At 43.5% G+C, this 22,600-nt stretch overlaps 1 protein-coding gene across 1 annotated transcript in view; it reads left to right on the top strand.

Moving 5' to 3' along the window:
* Positions 1-22,600, top strand: part of Cntnap2 (contactin associated protein 2) — a 1,990,154-nt gene that overhangs the window by 1,950,023 nt on the left and 17,531 nt on the right. Inside the window, exon 22 of the mRNA XM_004661135.3 lies at positions 9,753-9,992. Coding sequence (XP_004661192.1) covers positions 9,753-9,992 — 240 coding nt within the window. The remainder of the gene's footprint in view (positions 1-9,752; positions 9,993-22,600) is intronic.

The raw sequence follows: 22,600 nt of genomic DNA on the forward strand, positions 1-22,600 counted from the left end.
AGATTTAAGTGACTGGCAATATTATGAGAGGAGAGAAATGGAAGAGCACACTGGTTCAATGAGAGACAGCGGAGATGAAATGCCCCCTTAGAATTAAAGCTTTATTAGGTAAGTTATAGCCCCATGACAAAGGCTGGACATAATTGGGTCTAAAGCCAGAGAGGGAGACAGAGAGAGGCTGAGCGACTCTGGTAATCCAAAGAACAAAGGAACCTTCTTATTTTTATAAGTTTTTGCCAGGAGTGGGAAAGTTCCATGCCACTGACTCAGCCTACATGCTAAAGCCAGGGCAGCAATGGAGAGTGGGAAGAAAAGAAGGCCTCTGGTCTCCAGGGGGAGGGACTGTTCTACCCTGACACCCTGCTCCTGCTCCTGCTCCTGCTTAGGACAAGGGTAGAAATTGAGGGGAGGCAGGAAGGTACATAGATTAAAAGAAGGTAAAGTGGGATGGAGACATGGCTTAGCAGTTAAAGCACTTGCCTGTGAAGCCTAAGGTCCCATGTTTGTCTCTCCAGATCCCACGTAAGCCAGATGCACAAAGGTGAGGCAAGTGTAAGTTCACACATGCGCACAAGGTAATGCATGCAGCTGGAGTTTGATTGTACTGGCTGGAGGCCCTGGCATGCCAATTCTCTCTCTCTCTCTCTCTCTCTCTCTCTCTCTCTCTCTCTCTCTCTCTCTCTCTTTCTCTCTTGCTCTTTCATATTTGGGGAGTGGGGAAGGCCAGTCTGTTGAGCTTGCCTCAAAATTTTTTTTTAATTTAGAAAAATTAAAGAAGAAGGTTAAGTTATAGTTTAAGGTTGGCTCAGCTAGGACAGCAGGGCCTCTGAAAGGACCACATCCATGTTATAAAAAGGATAATCCATCCACTGGGACTTCAAGTTCGGTCTTAAGTTTTGTTTCTTTTAATATTTTATTTTTTTATTTATTTGTAAAAGAGAGGCAGGTAGAGAGAGAGAATGGGCACACCAGGGCCTCTAGCCACTGCAAACAAACTCCACATGCATGCACCACCTTGTGCATTTGGCTTACTTGGGTACTGGAGAATCGAACCTGTGTCCTCAGGCTTTGCAGGCAAGTGCCTTAACCACTAAGTAATCTCTCCAGCCCTCAAGTATTTAACTTTGTCTTCTGAACCTCATTTCCTATGACAATATCCCGCTATCTGAATTCTTTCATGTGATAATTATGTAATGTGGAGAGAAAGTGAAGGGAACACCCCCTAGAATACTTCATGGAAACAGCCCCTCCCAACCTTTCTATGTGTGCCTGGGAAAACCACTACTTTCAGTTCTGACCTCAGCATCCATTTCCAACACTCTGATGTTTGCACTTTCAGGCAATCTTAGTCCTCAAAGGTTTTCTTTTTTGTTGTTGTTTTTAATCTTTCTTGAATAAGATAGCTTTGAGGCCTCCTGAGACAGGAATTACAATACAGTGAGAACAAAGGAAATAAACCACTTTTCACTTCACTGAATCGTTCAACTTAACATCATCTGTGAATACAAAAGCTTGTTATCCAACTATCATTTCCCAGCCTAGACTTCTTCATGTTGTTAATGAAATGCATGAAGCCAACACCTTCCTTTCCAAATGTCCCATGTTCCCCTGTTTCTGGAGGAGTTCACCTTAAGGGACCCTACTTGACCTAATGGAATACCTTCAATGACCTGGAGGAATAAGGGAAAATACTAGAAAATCAAACTCCATTTCATATGTGTCAACTACAGTCGAATGTAACTTTTTTTAAATTTTTTTTGTTTATTTTTTATTTATTTATTTGAAAGAGGCAGAGAGAGAGAGAGAGAGAATGAGTGCACCAGGGCCTCCAGCCACTGCAAACAAACTCCAGATGCGTGCGCCCCCTTGTGTATCTGGCTAATGTGGGTCCTGGGGAATCGAGCCTTGAACCTTAGGGTCCTTAGGCTTCACAGGCAAGCACTTAACCACTAAGCAATCTCTCCACCCCGAGAGATTTCTAAAGCCTAAAAGAACCACAGAGAAACACACACACACACACACACACACACACACACACAGGAATTTTGTTTTGCTCTATATTGCAACTTGACAGTTTTGTTCATGGTGCTCTATTTCTGGTATTCATAATTTAAAAAGGCAACAGCATGAGGACTGGATAGCAAAATTGTGGCACATATATACAATGGAATTCTATTTAGCCATTAAGAAAAATAGAACTATGAGATTTTCCAGAAAATGAATAGAACTGGAAAATATTATATTAAGCAGGGTAACCCAAGTATAGAAAAACAAACACCACATGTTCCCTTTCCTACAGGGGTCCTAGCTTAGAAGCTTTGTGCATGTGTGTTGCAGTAGGAGAAGAGAGAGTATGTAGATACCAGAGAACCAGAAAGAAACCCATAGGGAAAGAAGTGTCGAAAGAGGAGGGTAAGGGAGGTGGCAGCTGTAAGTGACATGAAAGTCGGAGGGGGCGTGCTGGGGATGAGAGAGTGAAAGCCGGGTAAAGGGGTAGGCAAGGGGGAGAGGTCTAACCAAAGGTAAGCACAGTTATAAATAAAGAATAAACTAAAAAGTAATACAAAAGCAAAAGTGAAGTAAATCCCCCTTAGCAAGAAGCAGGAATGTTCATTTCCAGCTCACAGGAAGCACGCCGTGCATCAGGACTCTATTTTGCAGTAGCAAAAAGTAAGGACCCTTAGCTTACATTGACTAAGGTGCTTCGAGGCAACATTGACCCTGCATTTCTCAAGGAATCACAGTCTGTTGTGTGACTGACAGATATATCCCTGTTTCTGAAAGGTCATGTTACTTCCAACAGAGCCTGTTTTTGTTTTTTGTTTTTGTTTTTTTCTTACCTCTGAAAATCCCATCAATAGAACAGAGTCCCTAAGGCTGTGGGACAGGGCACCAGCTCCTTCCAAGCTCACCAGCTTACATCTGAAGACTTGAAATATCCAGGGGAAAAAAAAAAGGTGGAAAATCCATCTTTCAGATATGTGTCTACATAACTGCAAATGTCAGGTGTCTGGAATCATCTAAAGAGTCATATTTTCTCCTGTGCACCAGTGTACTTTTGATGCTGTGTAGTGAGAACTGTATCACAAAATTCCCAGTGATCATAAGCTTTCTGTTTCCAGCTACCTTTTAGGAATGAGAATGGCAATTTCAGCCTATTGAGTGTCTCCAGAAGCTCAGGAACTATGATAAGAGGACACACATAAAAATGTCATACATTTTTAGAAACTAGTACAGTAAGCTAACATCACATGAAAGCATTTAGTATTATTACCTCTGAAAAAACAAAACAATTTAGTTTTGTCAATCCTTAGAAAAGGATTCACAGGTTCAAATGTGGCAGGCAGGGTATAGAAGAGCCTCTTTGTCACTGACTCAGCGCATGTCACCGGTCACGAGCTATCTAAAGTCTACCTGCATATTTTAGCCCCATCTCCTGTTATGAGAGAGCAAAGCATCTAATAATGATGATGAAATTTTATTAGTGTCATAGTAGATAATGTTACACATCAATTACACGAATGAATTTAATTCTGGCCGTGCAGCTCCTGAAAGTCAGCCAATCTCTCAGACAGAATGTCAAGAAGCGTGTGCCTGACCTGGAACCTAGAGGCAGTTTCCCTGCTTGCGCTCTATTGTTTGGTCGCATTAGAACTGAAGAATGAGGTTTATTTGATTTTGTTTTGCTTGCTTAGGATTGGGAGTTGGGGTAAGCCATTTATTCCACTAGCCCACTGGGGCTCCTGCCCATCTGTAGCCAAATAGGGATAAAAATGAGGGAACCGTATTTAACCCAATGAACCTACCTGTAGCTCTTCTCTCTTTCAATGGACCCAGATGCTCGGCCCAGACACTGGGTACCACCACTGGGGGGGGGGGGGTCTGGCTTGGCATCACCCTTGCCATGATTGTGCATGCTCATCAGCGACCACTCTACAATCTCATTCAGCCTGATTCCACAAGAACTATTAAAAACTTTACCCAGGCAATGATTGCAAACCCATGTCCTCCTTAGTCCACCAAATCCCTGGCCCATACTTCAGGCCTGTGCAGGGTGCAGACAGCCGTGGACACGTGGCAATAATCCACATGGGTCAGTTTTAGCACAGTGCAGTTTTATGAAAGATAGGCCCACTGTCAGTGAGAAAGGCAGATTTCCTGATACTGGTACTTCCGTAAATAATCACAGTTATCTGTTGGCTCTAAAGATGCTGCTTCTGGGGCCACTTTCAAGGCCATGTTCCCCACCCTGCCTCCTGTGAAGCTGACAAGCAGATCTTGACCCCAGTGTGCTGGAGGGTGCCTGAGCTTCCACAGGGCTTGAATCCATCCACACACCCATGCCCTCAATGACAGACTACTTAATACATGGTTCAGTTATACTCACTCCTGCCGTCACCAGGGGATTACTTTGTGAAAGACGTTATTTTGTAGACTTTTGGGAAGCACAGAGAAGTGACAGTTACTTCTGGCGCTCAAGGAAGCTTTACATTAGCAGAGGCACAAAGGCAGGTGTTTGGCCCACCCAAAGAGGGAAGAAACGTGCCTGGTCTCGGTGGCTAGAGCAGGAGCAGAATGTGGGAGGAAGCCTCTTCGAGCTCACTTTCTGAAGGCCTGGGGCCTGTGTGTTCCAAAGTGATGGACGATGACAGGTTCCGAGCGGGGTGGAGGGAGGAGGATGGAGTCTACCTGAAACAGCCATTCATAAAGTGAGACCGGAAGAGTGTGGAAGAACTTGAGCAAGTTTGTCCTCAACACTGTTCCCCCAACAATATTCATTCAAGGACCAGTGTCCTAATTTTTAAAAAACATTTATTTATTTATTTATTTAAGATAGAGTGAGAGAGGAGAGGCAGATAGAGAGAAAGAGAGAATAGGCATGCCAGGGCCTCCAGCCACTGCAGACGAACTCCAGATGCATGCGTCCCCTTGTGCATCTGGCTTATATAGGTCCTGGGGAATTGAACCAGGGTCCTTAGGCTTCGCAGGCAAATGCCTTAACCGCTCAACCACTTCCCCAGCCAGAGTGTACTAATTTTTGATGTTTGCAGTTATAGCACCATTTCTGGTGACTATCTTTAGTAGTAATTACTTATATTTTCTTTTAACTTGACCCCCCATTTTTACTTAACCTTTTTTAAAATTTATTTACTTGAGACAGAGAGAGAGGTGAAGGAGAGAGAGAGTGAGAATGGGCATGCCAGAGCCTCTAGCCACTGCAAACGTACTCCAGACACATGCGCTACCATGTGCATCTGGCTTACGTGGGACCTGGAGAATCGAACCTGGGTCCTTAGGCTTTGCAGGCATATACCTTAACTGCTAAGCCATCTCGCCAGCCCCTACTTAACTTTTATAAAAAGAAAAAGGTTGTTATAGAAAAATTTAATTAAATTGCTTAATACTACCATGAAAGATGTATGGACAGGAGCCGAGTGGGCTAGAGGAATAAATGGCTTATCCTAGTTCCCAATCCTGCATAAGTAAAACAAAATCAAATGTTGCCGCAAAAGTACTACGAGTAACCCACATTGCTGGCTATCACAGTGGAGTGTGGTAAAGTGTATAGTAAGGAAATGCAATGAAATTTGGTACCATGGCCTGCTGAGACATCCCAGTCTGAAGTCTGTTCTCTCTTTGTTAAAAAGGGAAAATAGGAGCTGGTGAGATGGCTTAGTGGTCATGGCATTTGCAAAGGACCTCAGTTCCATTCCCCAGGATCCATGTAAGCCAGATGCACAAGGTGGCACATGCATCTGGAGTTTGTTTGTAGTGGCTGGAGGCCCTGGTGCACCTATTCTCCCCTCCTCTCTCTCTCTCTTTCTCTCTCTCTCTCTCTCTCTCTTTCCCTCTTTCTCTCTCTTGCTTTCTAAAGTAAATAAATAAGTATTAAAAGGGTGGGGGGGAGAGCAAGTATTAGCATAGTAAAAACGGCAGCTGAGTTCACCTGCAACCCTCTTTTTGAAAAACTGACTGAAACTTGAAAAGGAACTAACATCTTCACCCAGTGATTAGTCCTAGACATAAGTTACCTAAAATCACTTCTGGTGTCACCAGTGGGATACAGTCCACCCTAGAGAAGAACAAAGGAACAGGGGAACAGATAGAATTTTGGGGTGTCTGTGAAACAATTTTGAATCCACTTGTGCTGTCACCAGAGATGGTTGTCCAGGGCCCCACAGATCCTAAGAAGGAGACTACATAGACAAGGTCACAAAGCAGATAGCTATTAAATGTCAAGTCTTACTGTCATAATACAATCTTTCTTAAAAGATCTTTTACTTTATTTCATAAAAAAATAAATAATTGCATTTTCATTTCATACTATCATACAACTCCCACTCAAAAAATCAAAAAGAATATTAGTAGAAAACTAAAAGGTCTAAATACTAATAAAATCACTTAGTGAAGAAAACCCATGGGCTACTCAAGAAGGTGTAAGTGCATTTAAGTGAGAAATCTGGGGGCTTAGCAGTTAAAGCACTTGCCTGCAAAGCCAAAGAACCCAGACTCAATTCCTCAGGACCCACATAAGCCAGATGCACAAGGTGGTGCATGTGTCTGGAGTTCATTTGTAGTGACTAGAGGCCCTGGCATGCCCATTCTTTCTCCCTCTCTCTCTTTCCCTTCCTTTTTCCTTCTTTCAAATAAATAAATAAAAATATATTTAAGTGAGAAATCTCTGGTGGAAATCTCTGGATGTTGCTAAGGGGGGGGGGGGAATGTTTCTACATGTCCCCCAGGTACCAGAACCTTCTGTCCTCAGTGTAGCTTTGCTTCCTCCCATGATTCCTAGCCAGACCCCTCTTCTCTTCTCACATCCCCTGACACTCCTGCCTGTCACTCAGTATGCGGGGACTGAAAGGGAGAGAGCAGGGAAAGCACACTAATGCACGATTAATGCACTTGCTCCCTCTCCTACAGGACCCTCACAAGCACTGACTGCACTTAAGGTTTGAACCAAAATGACGATGGTATTATAAGTAGGCTATTTTCCATAACTCATATTACTGTGAACATAAGCTGTGAAAGGACTAATTGTCACTTGAGGATTTAATTCCAGAAGCGACTGACTACACTGCATGTCTGACCTCTGCATTCTGTAGAGCAACTTCGCCCAGGGATGCTTTGGCCAAGATGTCCCTCTGCAGAAAGTAGTGCATTGCAGTAAATGGTAGTTTAATGTTTGGTTCTAGTATGAGACATCCAACCTATCTTGCAGATTAACATAATTTAATCATAATAAACTTAGATGTGCTAAAATAGATATGCCATGAGACTAGGCTCTTTTAAGAAGGTTAGATGAAGACCCTCAGATAAATACAGCTTTGAAACTGTTCACTTTCTGGGGTATGGAAGTCTAGGAAGCTGTGTCAGTGATCATGTGAAATAAATAATTTTTTTTAAAAAATGGACTGGAGGGATGGCTTAGTGGTTAAGGTGTTTGCCTGCAAAGCCAAAGGACCCAGGTTCTATTCCCCAGGACACATGTTAGCCAGATGCACAAGGGGGCGCATGTGTCTGGAGTTCGTTTGCAGTGACTGGAGGCCTTGGTACGACCATTCCCCCTCTCTGTCTCTCTCTCTCTCTCTCTCTCTCTCTCTCTCTCTCTCTCTCTCTCTCTCCCTCTTCCTCTTCCTCTGTCAAATAAATAAAAATAAAATGTTTTTTAAATATTTTTTTAAAAAATAAAGAAAAAAAGCCGGGCATGCTGGCTCACACCTTTAATCCCAGCACTTGGGAGGCAGAGGTAGGTAGGAGGATCACCATGAGTTCGAGGCCACCCTGAGACTACACAGTGAATTCCTCATCAGCCTAGGCTAGAGTGAGACCCTACTTTGAAAAACCAAAAAAAAAAAAAAAAAAAAAAAAATTAAAGGAAAAGAGAAGTTCCCTACATAAATCTCCAAAGAGAGAACACAGCTTTGGCCCAGATGGACAAGTCCAGGGGAGCAGCAGAGCACACCCTATCCAGCTCACTGTCGTGACCCTGCTTCAGCTGGATGGCATAAAGAAGACTGGGTGCCTGCACTTGCTCAGAGCGGTTGCTACACAGTGACTCGATCTCTCCACTACAGTTCCCGCCAAGGTTCTCTGCAGTACCTTCACATTTCTATGGAAATACAAACAACCGCAGGCTGGGATCACTCAGTGGCCAGAGGCCCCGGTGCACCCATATGCTCTCTCTCTCTCTCTCTCTCTCTCTCTCTCTCCCTCCCTCCCTCCCTCTCTCTCTCATAAAAGGAAGAAAAGGAGAAAGGAAGGAAGGAAGGAAAGAAGGAAGGGAGGGAGGGAGGGAGGGAGGGAGGGAGGGAGGGAGGGAGGGAGGGAGAGAGGGAGGGAAGGATAGATTGAGGAAGGGAGGGAGGAAGACAAACACCTTGACACAGCATTTCCCAAACTAGCTTCCACCTCTGGCCCCAGCAGATTCCAAGTTCCCTGAACGTCAGCCTGGAGTTCACCTTCCATCCCCCAGAGCTTGATCTGGTGCTCCCTCTCCTGCACCACATTCCAGAACCCCAGGCACATAGATTCTCTAGTGTAGCGTGGGCTTTGACATTGCTCACAAACACAGGGTTTGTTTTTCAGCTCAGAAAATCTGGTTTAGAGGCTCTAGGATCAGACAGCCTTAAGCCTTTAAGGACTCCATCAGCATTAGTTTCTGCTGGGTTCTAAGCATAGAGGCAAAGTGCCACAAAGATACTCAGTGCTTTAAATTGTTGTGACGGTGCAGTAACGCACATGAGCACATCGGGAAGGCCTCTGTCAGACTCCCCTTGAGCTGAGAGCTGGGGGGGGGGGCCCCGATGCTGACTCACAGACAAGGGCAAGGTGGTGATTATAAACATCTGTGAGTGTTGTGACTGAACTGGGAAGATTCCTGACTTCCAAACGCCTCATCCAATACTAGCCGGGGTCTATAAACCTTGGGGTTCCAAGAGTATTGGATGCTGAAAGAAAGAAAGACAGAGAGAGAGAGAGAGAGAGAGGGAGGGAGGGAGGGAGGGAGGGAGGGAGGGAGGGAGGGAGGGAGGGAGGGAGGGAGGAACAAATTATCAGCTACAAAAAAGTGTGTGTGTGTCATCATGGATGATGAAAGAGGGCAAACAGAAAAAAAAATCACATAAAAATAGAAGATGGGTTATTTGGACACAAGAAGGGGTTCGGTGAAAGGGTAAGGAGAAGAAGACAAGTGAAGTGAGAGGATTATGAACATAATACATTATGTATAAAACATATATGGATATTGTCAATAAAAATATTTTAAAGTTGAAAAAAAAAGTGTGTGTGTGTGTGTGTGTGTGTGTGTGTGTCTGTTCCTTCCTCCCTTCTTTTCAACAAAACAATCAGGATAAAATAAGAAATATAAAGGCAATATGAGGTCTGAACAGAGGCCTTTGAGTAACAGTCTAAAAGAGTCAAAGAAGACCAGAAACAAGTTTAAAAAAAAAAAAAAAAAGCAGAAGGGCCGCTGTTGCTGTCAGCAGATGCTCAAGTAGCTGAAAAGTTAGATTAGGAATATTCTTTTGTTTTCTCAGACTCAGCCTTATTCTCCTGCTCCCATGCTCTCTAGTAACACAGAATCTGCCAAAGTGAAGGGCAGGCTCTGCAGCCCTAAGGCATAGCACACCATGAACATGTCATCTCCCCTAACAGCATTGAGCACAACCATTCCAAAACTGGTCTGCCTTTCCAGTGTGCAACCTGCAACTGGCTTCAGTTTCTTATTTTTCTCTTTCTTTTCTTCCTAGAAACAGGGAAAATCGACCAAGAGATTCACAAATACAACACCCCTGGATTCACAGGCTGCCTCTCCAGAGTTCAGTTCAACCACATCGCCCCACTCAAGGCTGCTTTGAGGCAGACAAACGTCTCGGCCCACGTGCACATCCAGGGCGAACTGGTGGAGTCCAATTGCGGGGCCTCCCCACTGACACTGTCCCCCATGTCTTCAGCCACGGACCCCTGGCACCTAGATCACTTGGATTCAGGTAAAGTCCAGAGCTATCCTGAGCTGTTGGTTTCATTCTTTTAAACCCATTTCCTCGTGTGCGGAAGGGGTAGGCAGCAGAACCTCACTGGAAGGGTCAATTGAGGCTTAATACAGGCCAGGAAGGCAGCATGAGCTAAGAGCCATCAGCACAGTACATGGCATGCGTAAGTGACAGCCATGCTTTCTACTCTGAACGGGAAGTGGTGAGGTCAAAGGTCAAAGATGTAGGACTCTTCGTTTATGTTGTGAGATGCCCAAACTGCATGGCCTTGGGGTAACTTTACCCGATCCCTTCCCCACTTTTATCCCTATGATTCAAGTGACCTGCAGCCACAGAGCCCACATTCCCATCAGAAGATTTGCCCCCAAACAATACGGAGATTCATCTCCCATTAGTACCACAGGCCTCCAGATGTGCATTTAAACTTACAAGCTCGGTGAGTGGGCCCCTGCCCCTGCAGATAGAAAAATATGAGAGATGGCTTAGCGGTTAAGCGCTTGCCTGTGAAGCCTAAGGACCCCTGTTCGAGTCTCAGTTCCCCAGGACCCACGTTAGCCAGATGCACAAGGGGGCGCACACGTCGGAAGTTCGTTTGCAGTGGCTGGAGGCCCTGATGCGCCCATTCTCTCTCTCTCTCTCTCTGTCTCTTTCTGTCTGTCACTCTCAAATAAATAAATAAAAATGAGCAAAAAAATTTTTTAAAAAGAAAAATAGGAAATTTGAAAGCACACAGCTAAAATGAAAGGCTGTAGGGTTGAATGTAAAATTAATTAGGTGGCGATCAGACTGTGATTCTGAGTGGTGGAAAACCTCTGCTCTGAGCTCTACTGGGCTGACAGTGGGCAACTTGGGTCAAAGATCCTTATACCTCTCTCCCTCCATGTTCACCCACAAGGTGAGGAATGGAACAGAAATCTCTCAGTGACCTCCAAACCCAACACAGGTCTCCAAACAACCTGTGATGTTGCTGATGTGTTAAACAGGAAGAGTTTACAGGAGGGGGCAACACGGTGGCAAGGCACAAATTCTCACCCCGTCACTGCCTCTCTCCAGCAGATGAAATTCGGGCAGCTTCCTTAACCCTAACCCTAAGATGGGAACGCTAAAAAGACCCAACTCACAGGAGTCCATATGAGATGAGTTTAAAAACTTAACACCATCATAGACACCAAAAGTGAAGCTTTCAAAAAGTCTGATTGCAATAACATGATTACTGCTATATTAGACATAATGTGCTGTAGTGTTTGAGGGTCCAGTAAAGCTTCCAAATCCTCCCCCAATATGCACAGTCTCTGAATTGTGCGGCCCACTGATCTACTCAGTGCTCATCAGCTCCTCAAAGCCAGCGCCGTGGCAATTCTTGCTGGGATTATGCCCGGAAGCTCTGGGAAACTTAAAAAGAAACCATAGTATCCCGTTGTCGGAATCACCAATTTACAGACGAAGCAGTCCCCTTTGTTCCTCACACATGGCTTCCTGTAACAGGCTGAGGGCACCACATGCCAAGAGCACTCACAGTAATTCCCTTTTGTGAATGTCCTTAGGGGCACTCAGCAGGCCGGGCTTTCCCCATGGGCTGGCTTTAACAAAGAAAGCCACCTTGCTGGGGAAGGAAGAAAGGAAAGAGGGAAAAATGCAAGAGTAAAGACATATGTCATGGTCACAGGAGGCAGAGCCCTCAGAAAAGAAATTCCTCCAAATGCAAGAGTGGACAGCTGGCAGATGGTCTTTGAAATGCTCATGTTCTGGGGTGGACGCCGCAGGCAGAGGCTGCAGGAGACTCTGAGCATGTGTGGTCTCTGTCCACTGCCAAGTGACTGGATTCAAACACATCTAGATATTTTCTTCTGCCAAGATGAGCTCACATTCATTATGGATTCATCCGCCCATTGTTTGCTTTTAGGGTCTCTGAGATGAGATTGTAAGGACCAAACCATTTTAATTCATAGATTTCTTTTAAAAAAATGCTTTTATGCATGACAATTTGCTTCTTCTAATTGATTCATGAAAAGTTAGTAATCAATACTCAAAATTCTATACCCCAGCCAGGAGTGGTGATACATGCCTTTAATTCCAGCACTTGGGAAGTTAAGGAAAAAATAATTACTATGAGTTTGAGGCCAGCCTGGGTTTACAGAGTGAGTTCAGCCTGGGCTAGAGTGAAACCCTGATTGGAAGAAAAAAAAATTCTAAACTCCGAGTGGCACGGACCCATGACCCAGTACTAAAGAGGCTGAGGCAGGATTTCACAGTTAAAGATTAGCCTGGGTTACAGCAGAACCCTGTCAGGAAGGAAGACGGAGAGAGGGAAGGAAAGAAAAGGAAGGGAAGGAAGAAGGGAGGGAAGATGGAAAGGAAGAAAGGAAAAGGAAAAAGAAGCCAGTCAGTTGCAAGCCAACTGTCACCATTTCTACAGTTAGGGAAACTCTACTGTTTAAAAGGACTGGCACCTGGGGAGCTGCTCAGTGGGCAAAGTGCTCGCTGCACAAACATGAGTTAAGTTTGGATCTGCAGCCCACACGAAAAAGCCAGGAGTGATGATGTGTGCCGGGGACACAGATAGGAGAGCCCCTGGACTTGCTGAGCACCTAGACTAGCCAAATCAGTGAGCTCCAGGTTTTGAGGGACCCTGTCCCAAAAAATAAGGTGGACAGCTATTGAGGAAGGCACCCAACGTCGACTTCTGCCTTCCACAGGCACCAGCACACAGATGTGTGCATACATGCATGCAACACGCACGCATACCATGCACACCTATACACATGCAAAAGAAAGTATCTGTCTTGTGAACGCTATTTAAAGGACAGAATGATGCAGCTAACAAACCTTGAGGCAGAAGACTCATTTTAGTGAACTTTTAGGTGAGGCAGTGCTGGGCCAAGGCCTGAGAGGGGCAGAGAACAGACAGAGCTGGTGGGAAGCTACTTCCTAGCTGCCTCTAGTAAGGCCATGTCAAGAAGGAAAACATTTCCTCTGCCCTTTTATTTATTTATGTTATTTATTTGAGAGAGAGAAAGAGAAAGAGAGAAGGAGTGAATGGGCACGTCAAGGCCTTTAGCGCTACAAAGGAACTCCTGACGCGTGCTCCCCCTTGTGCCCGTGTGCGACATTGTGCACACATGCATGCATATGTGCATGTGTACAGAAATAAATAACTAGGTTTAGTCATTGTCAACTTGACTGGATTTAGAATCACCTGGAGGACACACCTCAGGAGGTGTCTGTAAAGGTCTTTCCAGAAAGGTCAGTTAACTCAGTTAACTGAAGAGGGAGACTCACCCTGAAAGTTGGTGGCACTGTCCCACAGCCGGAGTGCTAGGTTGAATAGAAAGGAAGAAAGGAGAGAGTAGGCGGAGCGCCAGCCCTCATCTCTCTCTGCTTCTGTCTTTGGACTCAATGGGACCAGCCACTCACGTTCCTGCCACCATGCCTTCCTCGTCGTGATGAACTGCACCCTCAAAGCATGAGTGAAAATAAACCCTTCCCTTCCTACATTATAATTCAAGACATAGAAATAAGGTCCTGGGATCTTGGTCTTGGAAGATACCACATGATAAAAACGGAAAGCATGTATACATACCCTGCAAGATCTGCTTGCTCCAGAGAAGGTTGTCCTTCCCTTCATAACGCTCCTGAACGCCTCATTCTTTCACTGGTGCCCTTGGGATCTGTCTGCATTTTCCAAAGTGAGAAACACTTATGGTTGCTCAGACTGCACACCACACAACTCAGATGAGATTTATATTGAAATCTGAGAATTCTAGAAGGATGCCACGCAAGGACCCTGATGGGCTCACCAAACCATTATGGGAAAGAAAACTCACGTGGTACTACACAGCTTCACAACAAGGAAGGTATTGCCTAGTCACTGTCCCTTCAGTCCTGATGGCAGGTATCAAAGCTGAGGTCTCCATTTGGTGCTAGTACGCTTTGCACACATCCCTGTGCAAGGACCCAGATTTGATTTCCCAGTACCCATGCATGCCAAATACACAAGATAGTACACGTGTATACATGCAAATGCTCGTTTGCAGTGGCTGGGGGCCCTGGTATGCCCATTCTCCCTCTCTGTAGCTGCCTTTCTTTCTCAAAAATAAGTAAATAAATAAAAAGAGAGTAGATTAGAGCTCTGTCATCAATAGATTTACTTGGCAGAAAGGTAAATTTTTATCAATGTGCTTACTGAAATAAAAAGTTGAACCAAATTACTGGAAGTAAGAACAATAAGTATACTTAGATTTTTCATGTATATGTTTTGGAAAATATTGGAAAGCAGGAGACCATCATCACCAAAAGGAGGGTCTATATGTGCCCCGGCCAGCGGGGAATCGAACAAAGAAGCGAGGTGAAAATCAACCTGAATGAAAGTAGGCAAACAGACACAAGAAGGAGACCATGCTAGACATTTGTCACGGCCTCAAGAGTTTATTCTTACATGTAGGTTTATATAGGGTTGTAGGGGGAAGGGGACGTGGTCAGGGCAAGGACTTGTCAGGAAACCTAGAGGGGATGTAATTAGGTGTTCATCTAATCTTGCCCAACTGGCTTAACATCCTGACTGCACCAGGTTTCACATCTTGACCATAAACTGACTTTTTACAAAAGATAAGATTCTGTAAGTAGTCTGCTGACCAGTTCCAGAAGTACCTAACAGAAAGCTGGATGGACCAGATTTCTGAGTAATAAGTCAGCTTATGAGCAGGCCCAGGTAAAATGGAGAGGCTTTTGCTCTATGGCTCCCGACATATATGAGGCCAAAATTAGATAGATGATAGACATAAATGGCAGATAAATAGATACATATATATGCATATATATATATACACACATTTATATAGAGAATCTGCTAAATAAAATCCCTTCATGTCATATCTTTACTTGATTTGACTTACATCAACCCTAACCCATTAGAAGCATCCAGCTAATCTGTTTTCTGCCTGTTTTCCCCTTTGATAAGTATAATTAATTTCTAAGCCACATCATTATATAGGCCCTAGGACTATTTTTAGAACAGCCATTGCCAGGGTAGTAAAAGCAATCCCAGGGCTGAGTTCTGGTTTATTTTAAGGGTCATAGAACATCAGACAATCAGTGACTCACCTCAGAATCCTCAGTTCTGGTTTCTTTCTCCCAGTCAGGATTCAAAGAGTCTTAACTTCTTTAGAATGGGAATGACTTGCCAGAAAGAAGGCAACTGCAGATGGTGCCCCACATTCTGTGAAACGCAAAAGCAAAACAAACAGCAGAGAAAATGAATCCAGGAGTCTACCACCATCCGTCTCTGTGTTACAGAGCAAGTTTGCCCTTAGTGTGCATTCATGTTGAGCCTTTGGAGTTTTGTCATATTCAGGATATGTGATAGAGAATGCACTGAACCAGAGGTCCATCCATCATCATTTTCAAAAGATGGGGCAGGTGAGATGGATCAGAGGCTAGAGGCCCCTTTGTCCCTCACCCATAAGAAGGCACCAACAAGATTCAGGATGGGTCTTCCCCTCTCATTTAATCTTCTCTGGAAATGCTCTCACAGACACACCAGAGGTGTGACTCCAACTCCTAGGTGATTCTATATCTAGTCAAGTTGAAATGAAGATGAACCATCACAAGAGAATTAATAATTTAATACATAGCTTTAATTTAATAAATAGCCTGTGTTGCTAGGGTTTTCTAATGAGTTGCTTTCTTGTCTACATTCCAAATTTCCTTCCTACCATCTGAAGATAAAATGTTTTGTATCTTTGTGTGCAAAGGAATTATAGATAAGAACGTTTAAAAACTGCACACCATCTATTCAGCTTCCTTCATAAATAAAAGCTGGCGATTGTCTTTCTTTGCCACCTGCGAATACTTAAAGAAATCTTTCCAGCTCTTACAATGACATCTTTATTTCTGAACAGATCTCTTGTCTCATCTTGTGTTAAGATTAGATAATTAATGCATTTATCTTACGCTTAATCTGTGTCATCTTATTTGTCGTTTCCTCTTCAGTAAACAACGCAATACACACTTTTATTCCAGGGTAGAGAAAAATGATGATTCTCCCATTTGCTACTGTGCATTTTCCTGTAAATGTTAAAAATTCTGCTTCTCCTGCAAAAGCATCAAGCATATCCATGCATCTCCCGTCAGATGTTGTATTAGAGTTTATAGAATTTCCACCTAATGACCATGCTCATTAGACTTCATCTTTTGTTTCGATGATACTTCCATAGTAAACAGCCTTATACATGATTTATTAAAATATTTATTTATTTATTTATGAGCAAGAGACAAAGAAGAAGACAGAAAGAGAATGTGTGTGGTCAGGGCCTCCAGCCACTGCAAACAAACTCCAAACACATGTGCCACCTTATGCATCCAGCTTTCCAGGGTACAGGGAATTGAACCTGGATTCTTAGGCCTTCATAGGCAAGCATCTTAACTGCTAAGCCATCTCTCTAACCCTGTACATGATTTTTTAAAGTATTTTATTTATTTATTCTAGAGAAAGAGAGACAGATATAGAGAGAGAACAGGCACACCAGGGCTTCAACCCGCTGCAAACAAACTCCAAACACATGTGCCAGCCTGTGCATCTAGCCTATGTGGGTCCTGGGGAATCAAACCTGCATCCTTTGGCTTCACAGGCAAGTGCTTTAACCACTAAACAATCTTGCCAGCCCTGTACATGATTTTGAGTCAATGGGTACACTTCTTTTTAGCTTCATTAGGTCTTACAAATCACCCTCCCAGGATATGTTCTGACTGACAGTTTTCCCACATCATCATCCTAACCAGTGCCCCATAATACTCTTTTAGGTTTCACTATGTTTTATTGAAAAGTGAAATGTTGCTGTTAGTTTGATGTGTGTTTCCACTAACAATGAGTGAGATTCAGTTTCTTTGTGTGTATGGATGCATCATTTGTGTTTGTTTCTCTGTAAGCTGCTATTTGCTCTGTTCTTTGACCCAAAAATTATATATAAATATATATACATATGCATAATATAAAATATATAAATATAATATAGATATAAAAAATATATATATATCTTTCATATTGGCTTATTAGTCACTTATGAATTGACTTGTAAGTATTCTTCAGCTATCAAGGGATGTATTCATCACTTTCACATTGCTGTTATCAAAACACTTGTCAGAAACAACATAAGGGAAGAATGAGACACTTGGCTCATGGTTTCAGAGGGCACTGTCCATCATGGAGGACAGGGCATGGCAGAGCAGAGCAGCTCATATTCTGGGGAGTCAGGAAGCAGAGAGAAGGGATGCCAACCTTGTGTGGCTTTCTCCTTCTTCTCTCTTTTTCTACCAGAGCTCACCTCCCCCTTTGGCCCTCACCCATAAGAAGGCACCAACAAGATTCAGGATGGGTCTTCCCCTCTCATTTAATCTCCTCTGGAAATGCTCTCACAGACACACCAGAGGGGTGACTCCAACTCCTAGGTGATTCTAGATCTAGTCAAGTTGAAATGAAGATGAACCATCACAAGAGAATTAATAATTTAATACATATTTATCTGTTTTCCCAGCTCAGTTTCAATTTTTTTTAATTGATGGGCTTTTTCCTTTGTAAAAAGTCTCTAAAGTTTACATGGTAAAATGTGAAATGATTTATGGTTTTAAGGTTTTATAGACTGCCTTTCTCCACTGAGAACATATTTTAAGGATTAGTCTACATTTTTTCTAATAATTTTCTTTTGATAATAAGGTCTACATAGTCACTGCACTGGAAAGTAATTTTGGCAGAAGATGTTGGGTAAGACTCTAAATTTGAGGTGGGCATAGTGGCACACACCTTTAATCCCAGCGCTCAGGAAACAGAGATAGGAGAATCGCCAAGAGTCCAAGGCCACCCTGAGACTACATAGTGAATTCTAGGTCAGCCTGGGCCAGGGTGAGACCATACCTCAAAAAAACAAAATAAATAAATAAATAAAATCTAACTTTGTTTTTCTCCCAATGGCAGACCCATTATTGCATCCCTAGTGTTTGAACCCTCTCCACTACCTGTATCATCTTCTAAACGATCCTTCAAATTTGAGCTATTTCTGTTTATCTAGTCTGTTATGGGGTCTGACTGTAAATGAGGCAGGGGCAAGCTGTGCCATTCAGAGCTTTTATGATTGCATTTGACTTAACACCTCCTAGAGCTGATTTCCCTTTGACTGTTTGTTCAGAATTTGCCTATCCATCTTTACACATTTACTTTTCCCATGTGAATTTAAGAACTCCAATCACTTTATTAGAGTTAACATTTATACATGGTAATTACCTGTGATACAAGCATACCATACTGAACTTCTCAATCTTTCTCTAAGCTGTGAAATGATTCAAATATGTGCCATTTAAACTTTAATGTGATTAACATCATTTAAAATAAAATAGTGATTCAGTAAATCAGAACGAGGATTTGAAATTTTTGCATTTCTAACAAGCTTCCAGCTGACACTGTTTTCTCTGGTCCTTGGGTCACACTGCAAGAGACAAAGATAAAAATGGCTTTTGCACATTAATTGATTAATTTGGTTGAATTCACCTCTACAAACAGTTAAACCTGCAACTTTTTATGGCAGTAACCCTTTGACAATTTTCTCCATTTCTTTTATGATAACTGGTTTAATTAGATTGCATGGCCCCTCTAGCATCATTTGGTGTGGTATTTTTGTTTGCTGTTTTGTTTTGTTTGGGGTTTTTTTTTGTTTATTTGTTTTGTTTGTTTGTTTTGGTTTTTCAAGGTAGGGTTTTTCTCTAGCTCAGGCTGACCTAGAATTCACTATGGAGTCTCAGGGTGGCCTTGAACTCACAGCGATCCTCCTACCTCTGCCTCCCAAGTGCTGGGATTAAAGGCATGCGCCATCACGCCCAGCTACATTTGGGTTTTTTTTATCTTTCTAAAAATTCATGTGATTAATCTAGGTCTTCAAATTCATTTCCATAGAATTTTAAAATTTTTGATGATTTTTTTTATATTTTAACTTATTTGTTTGAGAGTATGAGCATACCAGGGACTCCTGAACTCTAGATGCAGATGTCACTTTTTGGATCTGGCTTTTCATGGGCACTGGGGAATTGAACCTGAGCAATCTGTCTTTGCAATCAAGCATCTTTAACAGCTAAGTCATCTCTCCAGCCCAACTTTTCTAATTTAATCTCCATACTAGAACATCTAGAGATGTTCTTACAATTCTTTTTTTTTTTTGGTCTCACTCTAGCCCAGGCTGACCAGGAATTCACTATGTAGTCTCAAGGTGGCCTTGAACTCACAGCAATCCTTCTACCTCTGCCTCCCAAGTGCTGGTGTTCTTACAATTCTTATAGCAAGTGTTTAATTATGCCATGCTTTCCTCTTAATTGCATCATATCACCACTCGTTTATTCGCTTGTATGTACTTCCCATTCTCTTTCAAAGAACCAGTGGGCTTATTTATTCTGTGATTTCTCTTTTTCCTTTTACCAAGACTTCTTTCTGTTCATTCTCACTGTCCTTTAGTCTTGTAATTTGAATGCTTAATTCTTTCATTTTCACACCCCAATAATGCAGAAATAGTTACAAACACCACGGAAGCGGCTCCCTCGCGGTCCGCACGCCTCTCAGGCTCCCCTGTTGATGTGACTGCTTTTCACAGCCCTGTCAGTGGACGCCTTTCTCAAGGCTGTGCTCTCCCCTTATGATCGGCTTCTGAAAGCGGTCAGGGTAGGATTCTGTCCAGTTCTTCTCTCTGCAACAGACCCCCCACCCTCCAGCCCCACCCCACCTAACAGAACACTTACAGGCTTTCCCTTCTCCCCAGCTCAGCCCCGGGCACCTGACAATCATCTCAGCCATTAGCTCTGTCACGTGGGGCTGGCTAAGCGCAGGGCAGCCCTGTGGCATCCGTTGCCATGGTGACGTCTCTGTTGATGGCAGAACCAGTGACGCCCACAACTCACAATATTCGTTTTGCTTCGTTCTTGTGTCTGAGGAATGTTGTGAGTAGCGAAGAGCTGGGCACAAGGGCGCCTTGCCTCCAGTCCCTAGGCTCACCCTTCGTGGCTCATGTTCGTGTTTTGTTACTTTTATTTTTGTTGATGTATGTTGTTGAGACAGGGTCTTGTTATATTGTCCGGGCTAGTCTTGAACTCCTGGCTCAAGTGATTGTCCCGCTGCAGCCTCCTGAGTGCTGGGGACTACAGGTGCGCCACCATGCCCGCTGCATTGCACTTTCGAGAGTCACTGTCTCTCAGAGAGGTCATCTCTTACCACACCGTGGCACAGAGCCATAGGACCACTTGCAAAGCATGAAGCCCTGCAGATGAAGCGGCAGCACTGCTTTTCGGTGACCCATCATGTTAAAAGACTGTTGTAGCAATATATGTGAGTCCTCCCGGGGAATTCCTGCCAGTCACCACTTGGAAATGCCCACCCCACTCTTGCTGGCGAATTGGGGTCTTGTGTCCTTGTCTGTGGCCTCTAAAGCTGCAGAAACCTTATCCAGATGAACCTTCTAACCTGCCATCAGAATGTCCAGAGGAAAGCCTCTCTGCAGTCATGGTAAATTGCTCTGCACTTCTGACACCCCGGGGCGACTCTGCATGCTCTACACGAGCTAGTCAGGAATATGTCAAGACGGCAGTTTCTTAAGTCTGCTGTTGAGTTTTCACTTGGCAGCAACCAAAAAAGGTCTCTTTCTTTCTAAATCTAGATATTTTAATGTATAAGTATACATTAAAAATGGATACAAAAGAGTGGAGTGGGGTACAGTTATTTTAAACACGGAGAATGAGATAGATCGCTTTGGAAATCCTTCTCAGAAAAATCTAAAAATGGTTCTTTATCATTTTATTGGGAATTTTAACTTTTAGAAAGTGAAAAGAGCTCAAACCAAAAGCAACGCCAGCTTCCATGGTAAATGACTTTAGAGGCTAGTGCTTGCAAGGTGTGATTTTGCTTTATCCTGACAGGGACCATGCAAGGCAGTCTGAGTAGATACTATTGGCCATATTTTAAAGATGAGGATAATGCTTGTCAGAAAAAAAATAAGTGAATCCATTCCTCTGTGAGCAGCAAATGAACTGAGACAGCAGTGTGAGGCCAGTCCCGGCTGCACACAAGAAGTGCCGAGAGAGCGCGCAGGTATGCCAGGTGTGCTGGCAAGACTGCCTGGATGGTTACCTGAGTTCACAGGACCTTGTACACGTGTACTTGCCCCACCCCTCCGCTCCTGATTGAACCTGAGGATTGCAAGCCTGCGCCTCCACAGCTGGCTTCAAAAATATACTTCTGAGAAGTCCTCATGTCTGATTTACTGCTTTGCTGCTAATGGAGTTTGGACTTAAGCATAAAAAGAACTCAAATCCTTCCCCTGAGGTGTTTTACTTTATTTTATCATCCCTTAAATAGAACAAAGAAATCCGGAATGGTGCATAATTTTTGCGGAGCTGTCGATGAAATCCCTGCTACTTAAATATACCCTCACTACATACTTTTTCCCAATGTTTTTGTTCTTTCTTCTTCTTCGTTTAGTGGCTAAATCACCCCAAGGCTGCTGGAGCCAATTAATTTTTTTTCTTTCACTTTGTTGACATGAATGAAAGGCAGAGCTGTGAGAGAGCCGCGTGGGTTGTGCTGGGAGTTGATCACATGATCTTTACAGTGATGTGAGACCGCTTGGGGAGGGCTCTGTTTGTGGAGAAACAGCATCAGGCCAGCTGCTTTGGTAGCCAGGCAAACTGGCTTCCCAAGGTCCTCTCTATAATTAATTTTTTTTTAATTTTTTTTTAATTTATTTATTTGAGAGCGACAGACACAGAGAGAAAGACAGATAGAGGGAGAGAGAGAGAATGGGCGCGCCAGGGCTTCCAGCCTCTGCAAACGAACTCCAGACGCGTGCGCCCCCTTGTGCATCTGGCTAACGTGGGACCTGGGGAACTGAGCCTCGAACCGGGGTCCTTAGGCTTCACAGGCAAGCGCTTAACCACTAAGCCATCTCTCCAGCCCCCAAGGTCCTCTCTATATGACCATCAGACCACATATCAACAAGCAAAGACAATTGTCATTTGAGATCTACAGTTAATTCAAAAACAAAACAAACATATTTACTATGGGGCTTTTCTATTCAGTTTTCTGAAGTCAGCTTTCTTTGAAAGAAAAAGACACGGCCTTGGGATTGGAAGTATAAATTTTCACTTGCACTAATGCAACTGAATAGAGTATTTCAAAACCAAGCACCCAACTGGGTATTGATGAAAGACTTAATATGTGTGTGCCGAATTAATTTTTAAAAGCACTTTTGCCCACCTCCCTCACGCCAACCCCCTCCCTGTGAGATCTTAAAATCAGTCAACAGTCTTCGATCTGGGTGGACTCCAGTGTTCTCAGAAACACTCCTCCTCTACATACTAGTTTCTGGAAACTTGAGAATCAAAAGGGTCAGTTTCACAGTTTGAAGAAACAGCAAATACGCCATGAACATCCCACAAATGAAGGAAGAGTCTGACCAGAAAAAGGAGTGGGTTGGTCATCTCAAGCTGGAGACAGCGTCATCTGCAACTTGAGATTTAGCGGCTATAGCAGCTGATTAAAATTTTTTTTTGGTTTTCTGAGGTAAGGTCTCATGCTAGCTCAG

This window comes from Jaculus jaculus, chromosome 10, assembly GCF_020740685.1.
Source record: "Jaculus jaculus isolate mJacJac1 chromosome 10, mJacJac1.mat.Y.cur, whole genome shotgun sequence".
NCBI lineage: Eukaryota > Metazoa > Chordata > Mammalia > Rodentia > Dipodidae > Jaculus > Jaculus jaculus.